The sequence below is a fragment of the Pseudogymnoascus verrucosus genome (assembly GCF_001662655.1).
Source record: "Pseudogymnoascus verrucosus strain UAMH 10579 unplaced genomic scaffold scaffold_44, whole genome shotgun sequence".
Lineage (NCBI taxonomy): Eukaryota > Fungi > Ascomycota > Leotiomycetes > Thelebolales > Thelebolaceae > Pseudogymnoascus > Pseudogymnoascus verrucosus.
The window spans coordinates 255,219-273,487 of NW_017263695.1; the positions used below are offsets into that span (position 1 = coordinate 255,219).

At 56.3% G+C, this 18,269-nt stretch overlaps 6 protein-coding genes across 6 annotated transcripts; 4 read left to right on the top strand and 2 right to left on the bottom strand.

Moving 5' to 3' along the window:
- Positions 1-168: 168 nt before the first annotated feature.
- On the top strand, positions 169-2,283 carry HAS1 (ATP-dependent RNA helicase). The gene is made up of 3 exons (XM_018277967.2): positions 169-743; positions 808-1,443; positions 1,512-2,283. Exons 1-3 carry the CDS (start codon positions 270-272, stop codon positions 1,983-1,985), a joined length of 1,584 nt encoding a protein of 527 aa, XP_018127576.1. The 5' UTR covers positions 169-269; the 3' UTR covers positions 1,986-2,283.
- Positions 2,284-2,342: 59 nt separating this feature from the next.
- Positions 2,343-3,916, top strand: VE01_08547 (uncharacterized protein). Its single transcript, XM_018277968.2, has one exon. It carries the CDS (start codon positions 2,629-2,631, stop codon positions 3,664-3,666), a length of 1,038 nt encoding a protein of 345 aa, XP_018127577.1. The 5' UTR covers positions 2,343-2,628; the 3' UTR covers positions 3,667-3,916.
- ALG8 (glycosyl transferase) lies at positions 3,717-6,156 on the bottom strand. The gene is made up of 4 exons (XM_018277969.2): positions 5,367-6,156; positions 5,026-5,298; positions 4,477-4,970; positions 3,717-4,422 (listed from the first exon to the last, which is right to left on the bottom strand). The coding sequence occupies exons 1-4, from the start codon at positions 5,621-5,623 to the stop codon at positions 3,761-3,763; spliced, it is 1,686 nt and encodes a 561-aa protein (XP_018127582.2). The 5' UTR covers positions 5,624-6,156; the 3' UTR covers positions 3,717-3,760.
- Positions 5,530-7,513, top strand: VE01_08549 (uncharacterized protein; the record flags this gene model as incomplete). The annotated part of the gene is made up of 2 exons (XM_018277970.2): positions 5,530-6,151; positions 6,208-7,513. Exons 1-2 carry the CDS (start codon positions 6,051-6,053, stop codon positions 7,511-7,513), a joined length of 1,407 nt encoding a protein of 468 aa, XP_018127583.1. The 5' UTR covers positions 5,530-6,050.
- Positions 7,514-7,670: 157 nt separating this feature from the next.
- On the bottom strand, positions 7,671-10,600 carry VE01_08550 (uncharacterized protein). Its single transcript, XM_018277971.2, has one exon. It carries the CDS (start codon positions 10,344-10,346, stop codon positions 7,806-7,808), a length of 2,541 nt encoding a protein of 846 aa, XP_018127532.1. The 5' UTR covers positions 10,347-10,600; the 3' UTR covers positions 7,671-7,805.
- Positions 10,601-13,955: 3,355 nt separating this feature from the next.
- On the top strand, positions 13,956-18,254 carry VE01_08551 (uncharacterized protein; the record flags this gene model as incomplete). Its single annotated transcript, XM_018277972.2, has 2 exons — positions 13,956-14,857; positions 14,939-18,254. Coding segments are annotated over exons 1-2 (3,564 nt in total), but the record flags the coding sequence as incomplete, so codon positions are not given.
- Between the last annotated feature and the right edge of the window lie 15 nt (positions 18,255-18,269).

Below are 18,269 nucleotides of genomic sequence, written 5' to 3' on the forward strand. Positions count from 1 at the left end.
CGCCCTGGTGGTTGGAATACGAAACATACGCGTAGTCATGTGACTAACAATAAACTCTTTATCATCTACTTCGGGTTTAGCGCGCGATACACTAGCGCCGATATTTCGGATTTTGGATTTTGGATAAGCGGCCCGCGAGACTTTTTCATATATTTTCCCCCAGCAGACGTCGAGGATAACGACGAAAGTCAACGTCCACACATCGCAACACAACAACATATAATACCAACTATACAACGACCTGTACGAATACATACATAATCATAACCATGGTCCAAAAAAGGAAGCGCAGCAATGTCGAGGAGGAGCCCGCCGAGGCGTCCGTCCCAGCAGCAATTGAGGCTTCCCCATCTCGCTCACCTTCTCCTCCTCCCCCAGCCGTCGCTGGCGATCTCGCAAATCTGCAGTTACCACCCGCGACCACAGGCGACGACCCGACGACTTTTGCGCAGCTGAACCTCTCCCCAAAAACCGCGGCCGCTATCGCGGAAATGGGCTTCACTACCCTGACGCCAATCCAGCAGAAGTCGATCCCACCTATCCTGGCGGGGCGTGACGTGCTTGGCGCTGCGAAGACTGGCTCGGGAAAGACATTGGCATTTTTGCTGCCGGCGATCGAGATGATGCAGGATCTCAGGTTTAAGCCTAGGAACGGAACTGGTGTGATTGTGGTATCACCGACGAGAGAGTTGGCGCTGCAGATGTTCGGTGTTGCAAGAGAGATTATGGGCACGCATTCGCAGGTATGTAATTTTAATTTTTTGGAACTCAATTCGAAGTGGGATGATTTGCTAACGAACTACTCAGACGTGCGGTATTGTGATGGGTGGTGCCAACAGATCCGCTGAGGCGACGAAGCTGGCGACGGGAATCAACCTTCTGATCGCTACACCAGGGCGCCTGCTCGATCACCTCCAGAACACGAAGGGATTTGTGTACAAGAACCTGCGGATGCTCGTTATCGATGAGGCCGATAGGATCCTTGACGCCGGTTTCGAGGATGAGATGCGCGCCATCGTCAAGATTCTCCCAGAGTCGAGACAAACTGCTCTTTTCTCTGCGACACAGACAACCAAGGTTGAGGATCTCGCGAGAGTGTCGCTCCGCCCAGGGCCTCTGTACGTTAACGTTGAGGAGGAGACTAAGCACAGTACCGTTGAGGGCCTTGAGCAGGGCTACATCGTGTGCCCGTCTGAGTTGCGCTTCAGGCTGCTATTCACAGTGTTGAAGAAGCACCTCGCGAAGAAGAAGAAGATTATTGTCTTCGTATCGAGCTGTAACTGCGTGAAGTACTACGAGGAGCTGCTCAACTACATTGACCTCCCGGTCTTGGCCCTTCACGGCCAGCAAAAGCAGCAGAAGCGTACGGCAAATTTCTTCAGTTTCGTAAATGCAACTGAGGGTGTGCTTATCTGCACTGATGTCGCAGCGCGTGGTCTTGATGTACGTTTCCCCCATCCCTTACTACAATTGCTAGTAAAACTACGTCTACAAATACTAACACACCCCAGATCCCAGCCGTAGACTGGATTATCCAATTCGATGCCCCCGATGAGCCCCGCAACTACATCCACCGTGTCGGCCGTACCGCTCGTGGCACCAACGGAAAGGGAAAGTCCTTCCTCGTCCTGCACCCCAGCGAAGTTGGCTTCATCCAATACCTCACCACCGCTCGCGTCCCGCTCGTCGAGTACAACCTCCCGAAACTCATCAACATCCAGGCTCAGCTCGAGAAGTTGATCTCGTCCAACTACTACCTCAACCGCACAGCGAAGGAGGGCTTCCGCAGTTACTTGGCGGCATACGCGGCGCACAGCTTGCGCACGGTGTTTGATGTACAGAAGTTGGATTTGGCGGCTGTGGCAAGGAGTTTTGGGTTCACGACACCACCGAAGGTGGATATTGTGTTTGGTTCGAGGATGGCAAAGGATAAGAGGCCAGTGAAGAGGAGAGCGTATGGAAGCCAGCCGAGGCAGAAGGCTTAGAGGGGTTGATTTGGTGATGGGGGAGGTGATGGGAATGAGGGAGTAGGCGTTGAGGCGATAGAATAAAAGATTGGGAAGGCTGAATGAGAGGGCCTACGATGAAAGTAAGCTATGAAGTGGAAGTATGGACTGTTGATGCACTGTAGCGTAGCCAAATATTGGGAATGGATTCACTTTTCACACGATTCGCGCGTTTGCGTGAGAAGGCAAAATCGGTTGTGAAGGGAGCTCGGGAAAAATTATAACAGATGAAGTTCGTAACTACAACTATATCGCGATCGCATCTTCAATATATCAGATCTTTTCCTTCGATATCAATTTCACGGTCATCGAATTCCGACCAAGCTTTTTCGTACGGAGAGGTTGGCGTTACTAGAGCACCCCCCTGCTGTACCCTGTACCTTCACTGCGGGGAGCCTCGGCTCAACGGTCGATCGCCCCTCCCCGCTTCCAGGTACCCCATATCTCACATTTGAACCGCTGACATCAGGTGCGACATATAAAATCCTGCCTTCTCATCACACACCTATCTCCACCATACCAAAGCAAAGCAATTAACCTCACAGGACAAACCCGCAACCCAACCCGACCCAACCGCATAGAACCCATCAACCCGTCCTCCTTCAACCTCCACACGCAAACAATGTCCTCCTCCCTCCCCCCCCTCCCCCTCTCCGCCTTCGCAACCCCACACACCTTCAACCCCCCCTCCAACAGCCGCATCGCCTACCACCTCTTCACCCCCCCCTCCCCCCCAAAAGGCACCATCCTCCTCCTCCACGGCTTCCCCGACCTCCCAGCCGGCTACCGCCACCAGATCCCCGCCCTCCTCGCCCTCGGCCTGCGCGTCCTCCTCCCCGCCCTCCCCGGCTACCACCCCTCCGCCGCCCCCACCGATCTCGCGCCCTACACCCTTCGCTCCATCTCCCGCGACCTCGCCGCCCTAGCCGCACACCTCGGCTGCAGCGAGGGCGGCGTCTACGTTCTCGGACACGACTGGGGAGGAGCCCTGGCGTGGCGTCTCGCGCTGTGGGAGCCGCAATTGGTGAGGGGGATGGTGGTGGTGTGCACGCCGTTCGATTCGCCCAAGCCTGGATCACCCTACGTGCCGATTGAAGATCTAGTCGCCGGGCCGCTGCCGCAGTTCGCGTATCAGCTCACGCTGGCGAGTGGGGAGGTGGAGAGGAAAGTGCGGAGTCTGGAGGAGGTGAGGGGGTTCTTGAATGCGGTTTATGGCGGGAGGAGTCGGGAGGGGAAGTTCGGGTTCGATGCTACTGGGGGTGTGGATTGGGGGTTGATTCTGAGTGGGGGCCTGGCGAGGACGACGCTGATGAGCGAGGCGGAGTTGGAGTACTATGCGAGGACGTATGCGGCCGGGGGTGGGATGAGGGGCCCGCTGAATTGGTATCGCACTAGGAAGCTGAATTGGGAGGATGATAAGGAGATTAAGTGGGATGGGAAGATGAAGGTGCCTACGCTATTTTTGCAGGCGAGTAATGATATGGCGTTGCCGGTGTGGATGGCGAAGGGGATGGGGAGGCATTTTGAGGACTTGAAGACGGTGCAGGTGCCTGGGACGCACTGGGTTTTGGTGCAGAAGGCGGAGGAGTGTAATAACCACATTGGGGCATTTTTGAGCGGGCAGATGGCAAAGGAGAAGGCAGCGGAGAGCAAGCTGTAAGCAGACAGACTTGGGCATGGGAAATTACAACTGGAACTGGATCTTGGATGGGAGTTTTGAAGGGTATCGATATCTATTATATGCTATGCTAGGTCTAGCTAGTAAAATACACGACCAAAAAGCCGACCCAACTGCCCACGACCCCAACGGCCGCATACGAGCTCGTGAACATGAGGGGCAGGAATTCGTACTTGGCTCCCCAGACTAACCCATGGACGAGGGAACAGTACGCGACGAGCGGAATACTGACTGCGATATACAGGAGAGAGAAGCGATCGAGGAGGAACACGCGCGAGCGGTCCGACGCAGGGGCTAGGTGATCAAAGGCGAGGAGGAATACCAGCAGCCAAGCAAGGGTGTAGAGGACCTTGATGGGAAACTCGGCCGGAGTGTAGAGGAGGGGAAAGAGGGAGACGTGGCCAGCGACGGCGAGGGGGCGGAAGGCACCCAAGTAGCGGCGATCGCGGAGGGCGATGAGGGAGGCCGGGATGAGGATCAGCAAGATAGCTTTCTCGTGGACGTGCCAGCCGAAGAGGAAGGAGGCGTAGGCGCAGAGGGTGGTGGCGCCGATGAAGGTGGGCCAGGTGGGGTCGGTGAAGAGGCGGATGAGGGGGATGATTTGGAAGACGATGGTGAGGGCGAAGGTGGTTGAGGGCGTGATGGGGGGGAGGACCGCGAAGGCGGTGTCGCCTACGAGACCGCGGGTTACGCTTTGGAGGGCGGAGGCATCGACGGGGAGGCCGATGTGCGGGGCGACTTTGGGGGGTTAGTGGGGGGGGAAATAACAAGAGGAGGACGGGAAGGACATACCGTAGATCAAGACGCGGTCTGTGAAGGAGTACATAGCCCACACATTCGGAGCCCAGTACGCATGGCACAAGCCCCTCGAGAATGGGAACAGACGGCTCAACAGCTGCGGCATCTGGCCCCAGTACGCGAATGGTCCCAGGGCGGCAGCGAAGACGGCCAGGATGCTAACGCCGAGCTTGATGGTGTTACCGAAGCGGATATGGAAGATTGACTTGGGTCCCAGGCAGTACGCGCGGAGGAGGTAGACGAAGTATGCGGGGGCGAGATAGAGGTAAATGTGCTTGAACATCAGGAGGACGGCGAAGAGGATGCCACTGAGGAGGAGCGTCGACTTCTTGCGCGCGAGGACGAGAGAGAGAATGAGGAGCCCGTAGAGGAAGCCATTGTATTGGAAGTGGATATGATCGATTATGAGGAGGCCGGGGGAGAAGAGGATCGAGAGAGCTGCGACGCGGGCGGCGCGTTTCGTGGAGGCGGGGGAGGTCTCGACATAGCTGTGACGTTGTTAGCTGGGATCACACGCGGAGAACTGGAAATGGCATGACTGACAGGTGCAGGGCATAAACCAGGACCAGCTCTGTGATAATGACGGTTGCGCGCTGGAAGTAGACGGTCTGCCAGCTCTCATAGTTGAGGTTGTAGACCTGGACCATCTCTGGGTCGACGAGCCGGCCGACCTGGGAGAGGAGCCATTCGAAGTAGGCAAAGAAGGGCGGGTAGTCGAGAGTCCATTCTGAAGTGTTCTCGTAGTACCATTCCTGGACGGGGAGGCTGTTGGTGATTGCGAGCCAGTTGCGATGGACCTCGAAGTCGGTCGATTTGCTTTAGTTGGATGTCAGTGGGGGTAAAGCTTGGGGAGGGGGAGGGGAGTGGGTAGAGGTTTTGCTTACTATGCTGGGAAGAGGAGGACCTTGAAGGCCGTGGCCAGCACGGCGCACTGTGCTAACGAGGGGTATATTTCCGACATGGAAGCATATCCAGAGCTGCCGTCGCCGTTGTGGAGTGCAATGGGCTGTGGATGAGGATCTGACGATATTAAAATCGAGGCGTGCCGTCGGAATAGCTGGGGTAAATTGCCGTTGATGCTACCTCTATAGTGGTCTAGCTCCACTCCGGTTGTAGGGATTGACGGCCCTCTCAATCCCATACAGCCATCGAATCAACACGCGACAAAAATGATAACCTGGAAAATAAAGAACACGTCTATGCCTTCTATATAGACTTCTATATTCTATATAACAACCATGGACGCATCGCTCTTCCCCGCCGAAATCGCTGTTAAACACGTTATCCACCATAAATTTGTCTTCGAGCTTGGTCCCTCCATAACGGGTTTGGGCAAGGGGTTGCGGAACACGATCATAGCACTGGTCCTCATTCGGTGCTCTTGTGAGCTTCTGCAAGCTGTCATCAACAACCGGCCCTGGCGATCCGGTCCACCAAAATAATTAATTCCTCACATATAATAACCCCTCGCACACTCAGGATCAATAAAGGATACATTCGCATCATCTTGGAGCTTCAGACGAAAAATTTGGCCAAGCTGGCCTTTGCAGCGTTCACCACAAGCAATCATGCACTTCTCCAAGGCCATCACAGCGCTGGCCCTCATAGCTGGATCATACGCCCAATCTCTCTACGTCCAGAATGAATTGAGCTTCGGACACGACGGGAAGTAAGTCTTCCTCCCCTCCCCCATCCATCCCTTCCCACTGACACCTCTCCCCCCAGAATGTCCCCCGACGAGCGCACAATCCCCAAATTCACCCTCACCGGCGACCCCACACAAATCTACTCCAACAAAATCATCCTCACCCCCCCCGCGCCCGGCAACAAGCGCGCGGCCCTCTGGTCGCAGGGCACTCTCACATCCCCCAAATGGGAAGCAACCCTCCAATTCCGCGCCACGGGCCCTGAGCGCGCCTCCGGCCGCATCCACCTCTGGCTCGTCAAGGACGGCTTCCAGAACGTCGGCACGAACAGCATCTACACCGTCGGCAAGTTCGAGGGCCTGTCCATCGTCGTCGACCAGTACGGCAATTCGGGTGGCATGATCCGCGCCTTCCTCAACGACGGCACAAAACACTACGGCCAGCACCTCAGTGTTGACGGCCTCGCGTTCGGTCACGCGCCATACCCGTATCGTAACCTCGGACGCCCCAGCTCCGTGAAGGTGATTCAGGACTGGCACAACTTCCGCGTTGAGATCGATGGCGAGCTCGCCTTCCAAACGAGCACGGTGCGCATTCCCGCGGGTTACAATATCGGCGTCAGCGCGGCGAGCGCCGATAGTCCTGATAGCTTTGAGGTCTTCAGCCTTACCGTCTCAACTGGCGAGGCCGAGGAGGGAGCATCGTATAACAAGCAACCTGGCACCAATAACGCCGACCCTCCCAAGAACGCCGGCGCGGGAATCCAAGACACCCCCGCTGAGCCGCAAGGCAGCAGAGGCAACCGCAACCCCCGCGACGGCGCTACAGCCACGGACTACCTATCCGCTGACCGGATCCCCGCATCCGGCGACATCTCCCCCCTCCCCGCGAGCGCGATCACTCAATCCCACGAGTTCGCAGACCTGCATTACCGCATCCAAGACCTACAATCTCATCTCCTAGCCCTGCAAGCAGATTTCCAATCCTACCAAGGCGAAGCCACGCGTCGGCACGGCGGACTGCTCGAGCGTGCCGCGAAAGCAGAGGCTGCTTTTGCGCGCGAGGCAGCGGGGGGGAAGACGGGGAAGATCGAAGAGATGTTGGAGGCGATGGATAGGAGGATGCAGGGGATGGAGAAGATGTTGGCGGAGACGAAGAGGGATGTTGGGGGGGGGAGTGATAGGGTTGAGCGCCTTAGACAGCAGTTGGTGGAGGGGCATAGTAGTATCCTTGAGGGCGTGCATGGGACGGTCGGGACGCTGACGGGGAGTATGCCGAAGATGGGGTGGGTGGTGGGGGTGGTGCTGGTGAGTCAGATGGGGGTGGTGGGGGCGTTTTGGTGGTATAAGAGGAGGAAGAATGTGGGGTTTAAGAAGTTCGTTTAGATAGATGGATAGAGAAGAAGGTGGGAGGGGGGGGATAGGGGGGTTATGAAATGAAATTATGCTTTTTTTTTGGGACAAAGGGATTTGGGTAGTTCAGTTATTATGAGGGGTGGGAGGGGGAGGGAGAGGGGGTTATGTATATACGTGTGCGAGATACCAAGAAACGAAGATTATTTCATTGAAATTATACAGGTACATCCTACATCGTCTCTCTATCCCACGCTCAGACGAAGAAACACATTAAAGTTCGTAAAAGTTAGTAATACACCCACAGCCACAATCATATCCACACCTACCCCTTCACAGCCACACCCACCTCCTCCTTAGCCTTCTCCTTCTCCTTCTCCTCCCCAACAACCCCAAGCCCAGCAACCTCCTTCCCCTTCTCCTCCCCCTTTCCCTCCCCCTTCTCTTTTTCCTTCTCCTTCCCCTCCCCCCCCAAAAACCCCCCCGGCACCCCCCTCGCCGCCCCCCCTCCCACCCAAGCCCCAAGCAAACTACTCCACCCCGGCCCCTTCCCCTTCCCCTCCCCCACCAGCTTCCTAATCTCCTTAAACGCATAAGCATTCGCATACCGCATTCCCGTCTTCGGATCCTTGAACCTCGCCGGTAGTCCCGTTATAGGGCAGATAGGAGGAGGAGGCGGACGAGGGAGTTTGGTGAAGCGGTTGCCTCGGAAGAGGATGGCGGCTTGGGTGGATTTGTCGCGCAGGGCGGTTTCGGAGAAGGAGGTTAGGATTAGGGCGTTTAGGTTGGAGGTGTAGGTTGGGAGGCGGGGGCGCGGGGGGGAGGTGGGTTCGGTGGGTTCGGTAGGTTTAGGAGCGGAAGCTTGGGAGGAGGGTGAGGGGTCGGTGGTGGTGGTGGGTTGTGTGGGAGCTGGAGCTGGACCATTTCCAGCTTGTGAGGCGGTGGCTGGAGGTGCGGTAACCGGAGCTGCGTTGTCTCCAGCTGGCGTGGTAGTAGTAGGTTTGGTCGCAGCTGGGGGACCATTATCTCCAGCTGGTGAGGCGGTGGCGGGTTGTGCGGTTGGTGGTACAGCGGGAGTCAGTTTGAACGGCTCCGTTGGTGATGGAACGAGTTTCGGGACGCTGGGTGCGGTGTCGCTCAGCGCGGAGGGCGCTAAAGTCGAAGACGCGGCTTCGGGAGCTGGTAATGGTGTAGTTTCTGAAACTAGTGGTTCAGCGGTGGACTCAGGGATGGTAGGAGGTGGTGCGGTAGAGGCGGGCGCAGGCTCTGTTGCTGAGGTAGAAGGCGTTGCGGATTCTGGTTGTGGTGGAGCAGATTCGGCCGCAGGAACTGTTGCTACAGTAGCGGGGGCTGGTTGTGATGCAGTAGATTCGGCCGCAGGCGCCGTTGCTGCAGGTTCTGCTGCTGAAGTAGAGAGAGCGATAGATTCCGCCTGTGGTGCAGCCGATTCGGCAACAGGTTCAGCTGCTGAAGCAGGGGCGGCAGAGGATGGCGGAGCTGCAGCCGAGGGTGATGTGGAGGGAGCGACAGAAGCTACTGGAGCCACAGGCGCAGGTGACGTTGATGGAGCTGTCGAAGCTGAAGGGGGTGCTACCGTAGGCGCAAACCCAGGCAGAGGCATCGTCCCATTCAACATAGACGGTGTAGCCTTCGTATCAATCACCGGCGGCGGCATCCCCGCCGCATCTACCGCAGCACCCTCAACCTTAACAACCGTTCCCCCCGCCCCCGTCCCCCCCGCCACGACAGCCGGCGGCGGACCCATCTTCCCCTTCCCCCCCCCCTCCTCCCCCCCCTTCCTCTTCCTCGGCCTCTCCCTCTCCTCAATAACCACCTCCCTCCCCACCGTCCTCAACCTATCCCCCTCCCACGTCGCCCTCCCACTCCAATACGTAATCACCGGCCCCTCCAAGCGCCTATCATGCAACGCCGCCAACTTCGCCCTCTGTTCCTCCTCCCTGATTCGTTCCGCCTCCTCCCAGCGATTCAAACTCTTCGCATTCCGCTTCTCTATCCTCGCCGCCTCCGCCAATCGATCTTCTTGAGTGCGTTCAGGTCGTCGCTCGGCTTCGCGCTTGAGCGCCGCTTTCTCCATGTTCGCGAGCTGGCGGACGCGTTTGCGCTCGCGGTCTTGCATTTGGACGTATAACTGCTCTTTACTCAGGCGCGTGGTTTTGCGGTCTGACGCGCGGAGGGGGGCTTCTTCGGCGGAGGGGATCCAGCTCGCGCGCTCGGATTTCTTTTTCGGTCGCGGCGCTGCTTCGGTCTCTTCTCTACCAACAACAACCCTGGGTTTCTTCCTCAACGCCGCCGGAATCCCCGTAGCAGCCTTCCTCTTCTTCGCAATCCTCTCCGCTCTTGCGACTCTCTGTAACTCGGCCTCGCCCTCGAGATCCTCCGCGCCGGGAGCAGAAGGGCCGGCATCCTCTTCATCAGAGGAAGAGTCCATCTGCACATCTGATGCGTCGCCGCCTTCGTCGGAGAATCCAGCGTCATCTTCGTCTTCCGCGAAGAGGAGTTCGAGGTCGTCGTCTGCGGCGGCGGCTTGGAGGAGGGTGGAAAGGCGGTTTCCGGCTGTGGAGCGGCGCTGGCGGCTTGTTGCTAGCCATTCTTTGGGTTCGGATTCGGCTGAGGAGGAGGAGTCGGAGTCAGAGGAGGAGGAGGAGGAGTTGTCATCTTGATCGCGGGGGGTGTCGACTTCGTTGTCGGGCTTGGGGGGGGAGGCGGCGGAGTCTGTTCGCATTGGGGTGTCGGCGGCTTCGTTGTCGACGTTCGCGGGGGTGGAGGCTGGGTCGTCCATCGCCATCGTGGTGTCCTCCACATCATCCATCCTCATCTCCGTATCATTCCCCCCATCATCCGCCATATCGTCTATTCGTCGGGGCGTCGTCAAACCCTCAAAACCGCGCCGTGGCGTCGCGTCCAGTTTCCAGTCTGTCGTGCCGTATCCAGCACGTAACAACTGTATCCCAAACAACCAAACAAACTTAATAAAAAGCCCCTGTTCTTAGTTGTCTACTCGTAGAAGTCACGGCGTTACCACGAGGCTGAGGCTGAGAAATTCTAGGTCGTGAACTTTAATATTCCGTATTGGGCCAAATCGCGGTGGTGGCCCAAACCAACAAGGATAACTGCACCGCCAAGTAATGCCAAGCCCAGCTGAGTTTCAATCGTTAAATGTATGTATTATAGGTCACGTGACGTATAGATACTGCGCTCCACCAACGAGAGTGTGGTGTGAGTTGTGTTGTGCTGTATGTGAGGGTATCCTTGTAATGTTGTACAGTTTGTACCTGCAGCTTGGGCACTTATTGGGAGGGGAGATGGGATTAGATTTTTAGCTTGATTTGGATGTAAACTATGTTATGGTGGTATCACGCAGCACGGCAGGAGGGAATTCGAGGTGAAGGGGAATCGTACTGTTCTGCTCTCATCTATTTTGAGCTTCTAACACTTCTCACACTACTAAGACTTTTATCCTTTTTCTAGCCCTTCCACCCATCTAATCGAGACACACATCTATCCTATTTCCTCTCACATTCCCACCAAAGCCCCGAAAAGAACCAGCAAACACCTCCCACCCAAAACCCCCACCGCGATTGGCCTCCCTGTCCTCAGCGCCAACGCCATGTTTCACCCCCTCCCCGCGCCTCACGAACGACTCGCGGGGTCCATCCGGCGTGTGTTTCAACTCCGCGCCGAGGTCTGTTTATGAAGCTGGCGGGGACGTCCAATCGAGTCCAATCCAGTCCACCCCCCTCGGCGAGGTGAGGGTATTATTAGCCCCCCCCCGCGCCGCCGCGACACCCATCAGTCTATAAACGCATCACAACGCGGAGAACAGAAACATTCTGACGCGCTTGGCAGGTTATTTTGGGGCGTGACTGACACGCGGTCTCAGCGCGGTATCGATGAGACGAGGGGGAGAGAGGGGTTTGGATGAACTGAGGGGGTTTGAGAGGGCGGGGTTTGGTCTTGGGGAGGTGAGTGAGTGACTGGATTGGGGGTGGGTGAAGGGAGGGGAAGGAAGGGGGATCTGAGATATGATACCTTGACTGAGTGATAACCCTCCGCCGTGGTTGAGATATAGCACCTTGAACTATTCCAGACGCCGACCTCCCCACCCTACCTCCTCTCCAAACACGATAGCTATCCCCGATACATGCCTAGAAGGGGGAGGCAGACGCGAGCGATGGACGTTTGAGCGGGACGCAAAAGGCTTCTTTCGGTCGGGCGTCGCGTGTGTGGGGAAGGGAAGGGGGGAGGGGAAGATCAACGCTTGTCCTGGTGTTTGTGGTGTACCTGCATGAGGCGAGCGTCGCATGGTTTGTGGAGAGGAGAGGGGGTTGGGGATGGGGAGGAGGCAGGGGGAGGGATTTACTTTCTTTGTTCACCACAGAAGGTACTCTGGTTATATGGATACTCTTCTTCTTCCTTCCGCTGGAGTGGATGGATGGATGGATAGATGGGGTATGCAAGGCATCTCGAGTACAACCAGGACCCCCCTTGCCATCTCTCTACCCTCTACCTTGGTAAGAACTCGCCCATTCTCTTTCTTTCTTCTTTGTCTTTTGAGGTGGTTGGGTTTACCCTCGTTAAAAACTCCGCGTCCATGTCCCCCCAGTTTAGCCACAGCACACGGTAACAGCACGGTACAGTGACCAGGGTGACGGCGCCCTCTCAACATCATGAAACGGCGCCGTCGAGGGGCAGGGCGTGCTGGGTGGTAGGGGGGATACTTGCGGGATCAGTGTTATTTTTTGGGTAGAGAGATGTGGTTGGGAGCAAGTATACTCCATTGTTAGTGATGGCTGGAGTCGTGTCGTACTATTTCTATCCTGTGGCAGTGGCAGCATTTTACTACTCTAGAGTAGAGGATGGATTGGAAGATACCCATCTAGTAAATACGGCGAGTCAGTATGAACTACTGTAGTTGACACCCACCCCTTGATCCGTTACAGCCACACCCCATTCTCACCCACTCACCCTACTAAACTCTACTCAACTCTGCTTACAGCCGTGTTATGTCAGCCATACATCGTCATATTTGCTGTATCCACGCCCCTATCCCGACTACCTGGACGCCCTTGTCGGGTCGTCTGTGGTCGTCTATGTCTGTCTGTGGTTGTGGTTGTTTGTCCCTGACGAGTTTACTGCGTGTTAACTCTGTTGTGTTAGTAGTAATAGTAGTTAATAGTAGTCGTAGTTAGTAGCAGCAGTAACACTAGTACCACTATACGATACAGCTAAACTCATCAGGTCCCCCATAAGTCCCCCATAAGTCCCTCATCACTGTAGCTGATTCACTAAGTAGCAAGCAGGAGTACATCCTAGATACCCCTTCTTTACCCCCTCAGTCTACTCTATTTTAATATCGCTACCTTGCTTCATAGTTACTCAACTCGGTATGAGATGAGGGCATACTCTGGCTGGCCTTTTCTCTCCTAATCTGCCTCCTCGTACGCGCGATCATGGGTTTATACGCTCATACTATGCTCATACATACGGCCATACACACGCTCATACGACTAGACAAGACCATACGACTAGACAAGGAACCATACATACGACGATTTATCTTCCTATTCTCCTGTTTCCTCTTGTTTCCTCCTGTTTCCCATAATAGATAGTACCACAGTAGTAGTCAATCAACCCTCACACCTCCTGCTTCCCATAATAGATAGTACCAGAGTAGTCAACTCTTACCCTCACCTCTTGGTATCCCCCTCCCCCTACCCCTTCCCTCCTATCTTCTCTCCTCCTCTCTCTAACCTCCAACTTACTATATTAATAACTGCATTGACTGCCCTCATACAAATATTCTCCAATTGGTTCCTTCCTCCCTCTCTCCCTCTCTCCCACCAATTGACAGGTTACTCGTTACATACGCACAGTTGCTGCACAGTACAGTACAGCAGTACGACAAAAAAGAGAGTACGCGTACCTTTCTTCCCAGAACTTAACAAAGGTGGAACGATTCGAGGGACTTTACCGTCTGCTCTCGTACCTCTAAACCTTACTTGAGGTACCCTAGCTGCTGACTGTGCGTCAAGGGGTACTTGGATTAGAACAGTCCGGTACTTGTACTACCACACCACCGACCACGCACCACACACGACGCGCCACACAATTTAATCGCTCCGTCACTTTACAATTCACAATTCACAATTCACAATTCAACAATCCAATTGTGTGCTGTTGATTGCACTATTTGGCACTGGCAGTAAAATACAGGTACTTTCGGCACTGTGCTCCACTGTACATACGCTATTTTAACTCGCTGGAATTCAACTGGACACGCTGGGAATTTCTGCATCCTGCACCGCTGCCCTGCTCACACCCAGCGCTGCCCTGCTCACACCCAGCGCTGCCCTGTTCAACCCACAGCACCAAACCTCCGCCAACCGACGTTCAAACAGGGCCCCAGGAACAATTCACAGCTCAAGACCAATCAACCCCTATCGAAAATACGCATACGACCACATTTACACTCTACTCTACTCTACTCTACTCTACGCTACGGGCTACGGAGAGTCCACACTTTACTCTACTCTCTACTACTACCAAACCGCACCACTACTACCAACCACACCACACACCCCAAACCTTCAAACCACACCACACCTTCAATCCTTCCCTCCTTCCCCCAATTCAACTTCACTTCTTTCGAATTTTTAAAATCCTCCCTCCCACCACCAATCCTTAGGGAATATATGATTCCTGTCCATCGATTCCCATCTGGGGCTATCATACTATTTTAATAGATCCGTTTCTGTTTCTACTACGACCTACTACTACTACTACTGCTACTTACTACTCCTTGCTATACATACTACACTACGTACAACTTGCAACACTACTTCTATACTGCACTACTACTCTTGCATCCCGAATTCAACCACCCAAAAAAGCTATCAACGACTCTTTATGACGACAGACCGGCCTTAATATTCCATCTATATTAATTCGAAGAAATTGCCCAAGACGGCTTGCCATCGATCCTGCTGTTCCACCATCCAGACGCCCTGAACAAAAGTTGGCCGTCTTTTTGGAGACACACTTCACTTCAACACCCACACCACACCCTTTGCTACCCGCACGCACCGGTGCTGCTGCAAATTATATATAAATGGCTTCCTCGCGGTCAGAGCACCCTTCACTGGGATACCTACCGCCGTCAATGATGCTCCAACCTCGCTCGGGCTCATCCACAGGGAACACATCGCCCATCGAGCTACCCAATTCCTCCTCCGCTAGATCTCCCTTCGGCAACCCACCTGGCCTGACCTCAGTCGGCAAGATGGCCGGCAATTCGCGCTCTGGAGCTGGCTCTCCATCGCACGAGCTTGGTAGTGCCAGCAGGCTGTTCTCAAAGAGGTATTAACACCGCTGCTCTCCCCATCCTAGTCGTCCTGACGAGAAAAAAAATTATGTGTGCTGACAATCTGCTCTCAACAGGGCTCGCGAGATCCAGGCACAAGGGGGCGTCCCGGTCAATGTCTGGGGACCACCGACCAGCGGGAACTCGACTCCGCTCCGTGAGAATATCCCCGAATCCCCGACGGATGGCTTCCCGGATTACATACAGCTGCCGACCCCCGAGAGCCTGCCGCAGGGCCGTCGTGCGAGAGCAGGGACGGTGCCGTCTCGGTTCGCTCCCGGCGCTCCGCTGGGAGGACTGGGTGGACTGTCGTCTCTCGGATCGAAGACGTCTCGTCCGTCGCCGTCACCGAGTCCTTACAAGTCTCCCTCGCCTGGCTTGGGCGAGATTGGAGATCACAGCTCGGCGTCGAACAATGCGGCGCTGCTGTCCCGTCTCAGGGCTGGATCAGTACCGCAGCACATCTCCAACTTCTCGTCGACGACACAGTCGGGCAGCGGTCCGTTCGGACCGTCTGTCTTCTCTACAAACTGGACTTCGGGACGGGAGAGGACGTCTACGCTGGCAAGCATTGCGAGTCTAGGATCGAACGGGCCGAATTCTCCCACGCAGTCTTCGTTCTCCAAGGAAGGCACTGGCGAGAACGATATGCAGATGAGGACGCTGGATTACCTCGGACTCGCAGACACGCCGCAGCCTCCGAGGGCTACGCTTGCTGCTAACCCGTTCTTGGCGAACATGATCGATGCGAACAGACAGGCCAGCCGATTCCGCTCGTACTCGGTGAACGCAACAGAGAAGTACGCTGATGAGGAGGAGGACGACTATGGTACTGGGAGCATGACACCGTACGAGGCACACCAGGCGCGTCTGCAGTATGAGGTTGCGCAGACACATGCTGCGATCCAGCAGCACAATCTTGCTGTGCAGGCGTTCGCCAACCAAGCGTCGACGAATCGCCCTCGTGCGAGAACCGCGGGTGTTCTTGAGTCGCCCGGACCAAGAGGCCTTCTGCGGAACTACTACCCCTCCTCTCGTCTGGAGAACAGCATTAGCGTAGCTGATCTCAGGGACTCGGCCGAGTACGACGGCTTGCCAGAGGCAGTCCAGGCGCTAAACCTGGGCTACACCAACGGCCAGACTAGCTCGACCCATCTCACAGCCGACGAAGCCAATCTGGAAGGACCGACCCGCGCCCTGTGGCTCGGCAGCATTCCGTCATCGACCACGACCTCGACCCTGACGGAAATGTTCAAGTCCCACGGCGCCATCATCTCGGCCAGAGTCCTGACGCACAAGAATTGTGGGTTTGTCAACTTTGAGCGCCTCGAGAGTGCCATCTCGGCAAAGGCGATGATGAACGGAAAGGAGATCTTCCCCGGTGCTGGACCCGTCAGGATCAACTTCGCCAAGCCACCGTCTTCTAACGGCACACCGGGTCACGATGGCGCTTTCCCATCTCCATCTCCTGATCCATTCTCCCAGGGCCAGGAGAACGGGAGCAGATCCCGCAACGGCACCCCCGCAAACGCCGGGGCTATTTCTCGTCCAAGCACCACACCCCCTACCGTTCCGCGCCTCCAAGACATGCGCAGCGAGATCCTCAGCATCGTCAAGGACTTCAGCGCCACAGACGAGGAGAGGCAGAAGATCGACGTGATCCTCCAGCAAGCCCTCCAATACGACGGCTACGACAACGACATCCCCCCCGTCGCCGAGCCCTCCCTGAACCGCATCCACGACGCCCCGAAACTCCGCGACATCCGCAAGCGCATCGACAACAACAGCTGGTCGCAGTCCGAGATCGAGAATATCGCCATGGAGATGCTTCCCGAGGTCGCGGAGCTCTCCTCCGACTACCTCGGCAACACTGTCGTGCAGAAGCTGTTCGAGTTCTGCTCCGACCCGGTTAGGGATGCCATGCTCGCCGAGATCGTCCCGCACATGGCTGAAATCGGCGTCCACAAGAACGGCACCTGGGCTGCGCAGAAGATCATCGACGTCTGCCGTCTCCCGACCCAGATGTCCTCAATCGTCGAAGCCGTCCGCCCTTACACCGTCCCGCTCTTCCTAGACCAGTTCGGGAATTATGTCCTCCAGTGCTGTCTCCGCTTCGGGTCGCCATACAACGATTTCATCTTCGAGATCATGCTTACCAAGATGTGGGAGATTGCGCAGGGACGGTATGGGTCCAGAGCTATGCGCGCGTGTTTGGAGAGTCACCATGCTACGAGGGAGCAGCAGCGCATTCTGGCGGCGGCGATTGCGCTTAATAGCGTCCAGTTGGCGGCTAATGCTAATGGAGCCCTTCTGCTCACTTGGCTCCTCGATACGTGTACCTTCCCCCAGCGCCGCACTGTGCTAGCGCCGCGCCTGGTTCCGCATTTGGTGCACCTCTGCACGCACAAGGTGGCGTACCTCACAGTCCTGAAAGTGATCAACCAGCGCAACGAGCCCGAGGCACGTGATATCATCTTAGAAGCCCTCTTCTTCTCCCCCGACAACAAAGTCCTGGAAGACATCCTAACCGACCACATCTGCGGCCCAACGCTCATCTTCAAGGTCCTCACCACCCCCTTCTTCGACGAGAACATCCGCGCACAGGTCGTCGAGAATATCCGCAGCGTCCTGGTGAAACTCAAGGCTCAGCCGGGTCAGGGATACAAGAGGTTGATGGATGAAGTAGGCCTGCCTACCCGTAACGGCAGCACGGGACCGAGGGAACACACGCATTCCCAGGAGCGCGCGCCGAGATCTGCGCCGCAGACTCAGGGTCAGACGAATGGTGGCGGTGGTGGCGGTGGACAGCAGCAGCAGCAACATCACCATGCGGATCTGCGCCAACAGCAACAGCAGCAGCAGCAGCAACAACAACACTCCCCACAACCGCAACATCACATCCACCAGCAACAACACCAGCAACAGCAGCAGCAGCAGTCTCTCCCCCAACAGCAGCAACAACAGCAGTACTCACAATACTACACCCAACAACCCACTCTCCCCCTCCCCCTCCCCCATCCAGCATACGACATGCAACGCACACCCTCTCTCGAACCGCTCCCCTACCCCTCTCCCTACTCGCTCCCGCAGTCCTTCGGCGCCGTCCCTATGCCAGCGGGCTATAACCAGCTCCTTGTTAGGGGGGCGCCGGTGGGGATGCAGGGGATGGGCGTTGGTGGGTTCGGGGGTTACCCGTATCAGGCTTCGCCGGCTGGGGGGTTGGGAGGGTTAGGACAGCTGGGGGGGTTGGGACAGATTGGACAGATGGGCGGACAGATTGGTGGGGGAATGGGTCAGTTTGGCGGGGTTTATGGGTATGCCGGGCAGCAGCCGGTGGGGGGACAGGTTGGGCAGGGGGGGTATGGGGGGCAGGAGCAGGGGAGGAGGGGGAGGGTGAGTTTTATTTCC

What these genes read in the sequence shown, in the direction of transcription:
- HAS1 (XM_018277967.2), top strand. Translation starts at nt 270, where the DNA reads ATGGTCCAAAAAAGGAAGCGCAGCAATGTCGAGGAGGAGCCCGCCGAG. An exon ending in TTATGGGCACGCATTCGCAG is followed by an intron (nt 744 to 807) that starts GTATGTAATTTT and finishes CGAACTACTCAG; the next exon opens with ACGTGCGGTATTGTGATGGG. An exon ending in TCGCAGCGCGTGGTCTTGAT is followed by an intron (nt 1,444 to 1,511) that starts GTACGTTTCCCC and finishes AACACACCCCAG; the next exon opens with ATCCCAGCCGTAGACTGGAT.
- VE01_08547 (XM_018277968.2), top strand. Translation starts at nt 2,629, where the DNA reads ATGTCCTCCTCCCTCCCCCCCCTCCCCCTCTCCGCCTTCGCAACCCCA.
- ALG8 (XM_018277969.2), bottom strand. Translation starts at nt 5,623, where the DNA reads ATGGGATTGAGAGGGCCGTCAATCCCTACAACCGGAGTGGAGCTAGAC. An exon ending in GTCCTCCTCTTCCCAGCATA is followed by an intron (nt 5,299 to 5,366) that starts GTAAGCAAAACC and finishes ATCCAACTAAAG; the next exon opens with CAAATCGACCGACTTCGAGG. An exon ending in CTGGTTTATGCCCTGCACCT is followed by an intron (nt 4,971 to 5,025) that starts GTCAGTCATGCC and finishes ACAACGTCACAG; the next exon opens with CTATGTCGAGACCTCCCCCG.
- VE01_08550 (XM_018277971.2), bottom strand. Translation starts at nt 10,346, where the DNA reads ATGGCGGATGATGGGGGGAATGATACGGAGATGAGGATGGATGATGTG.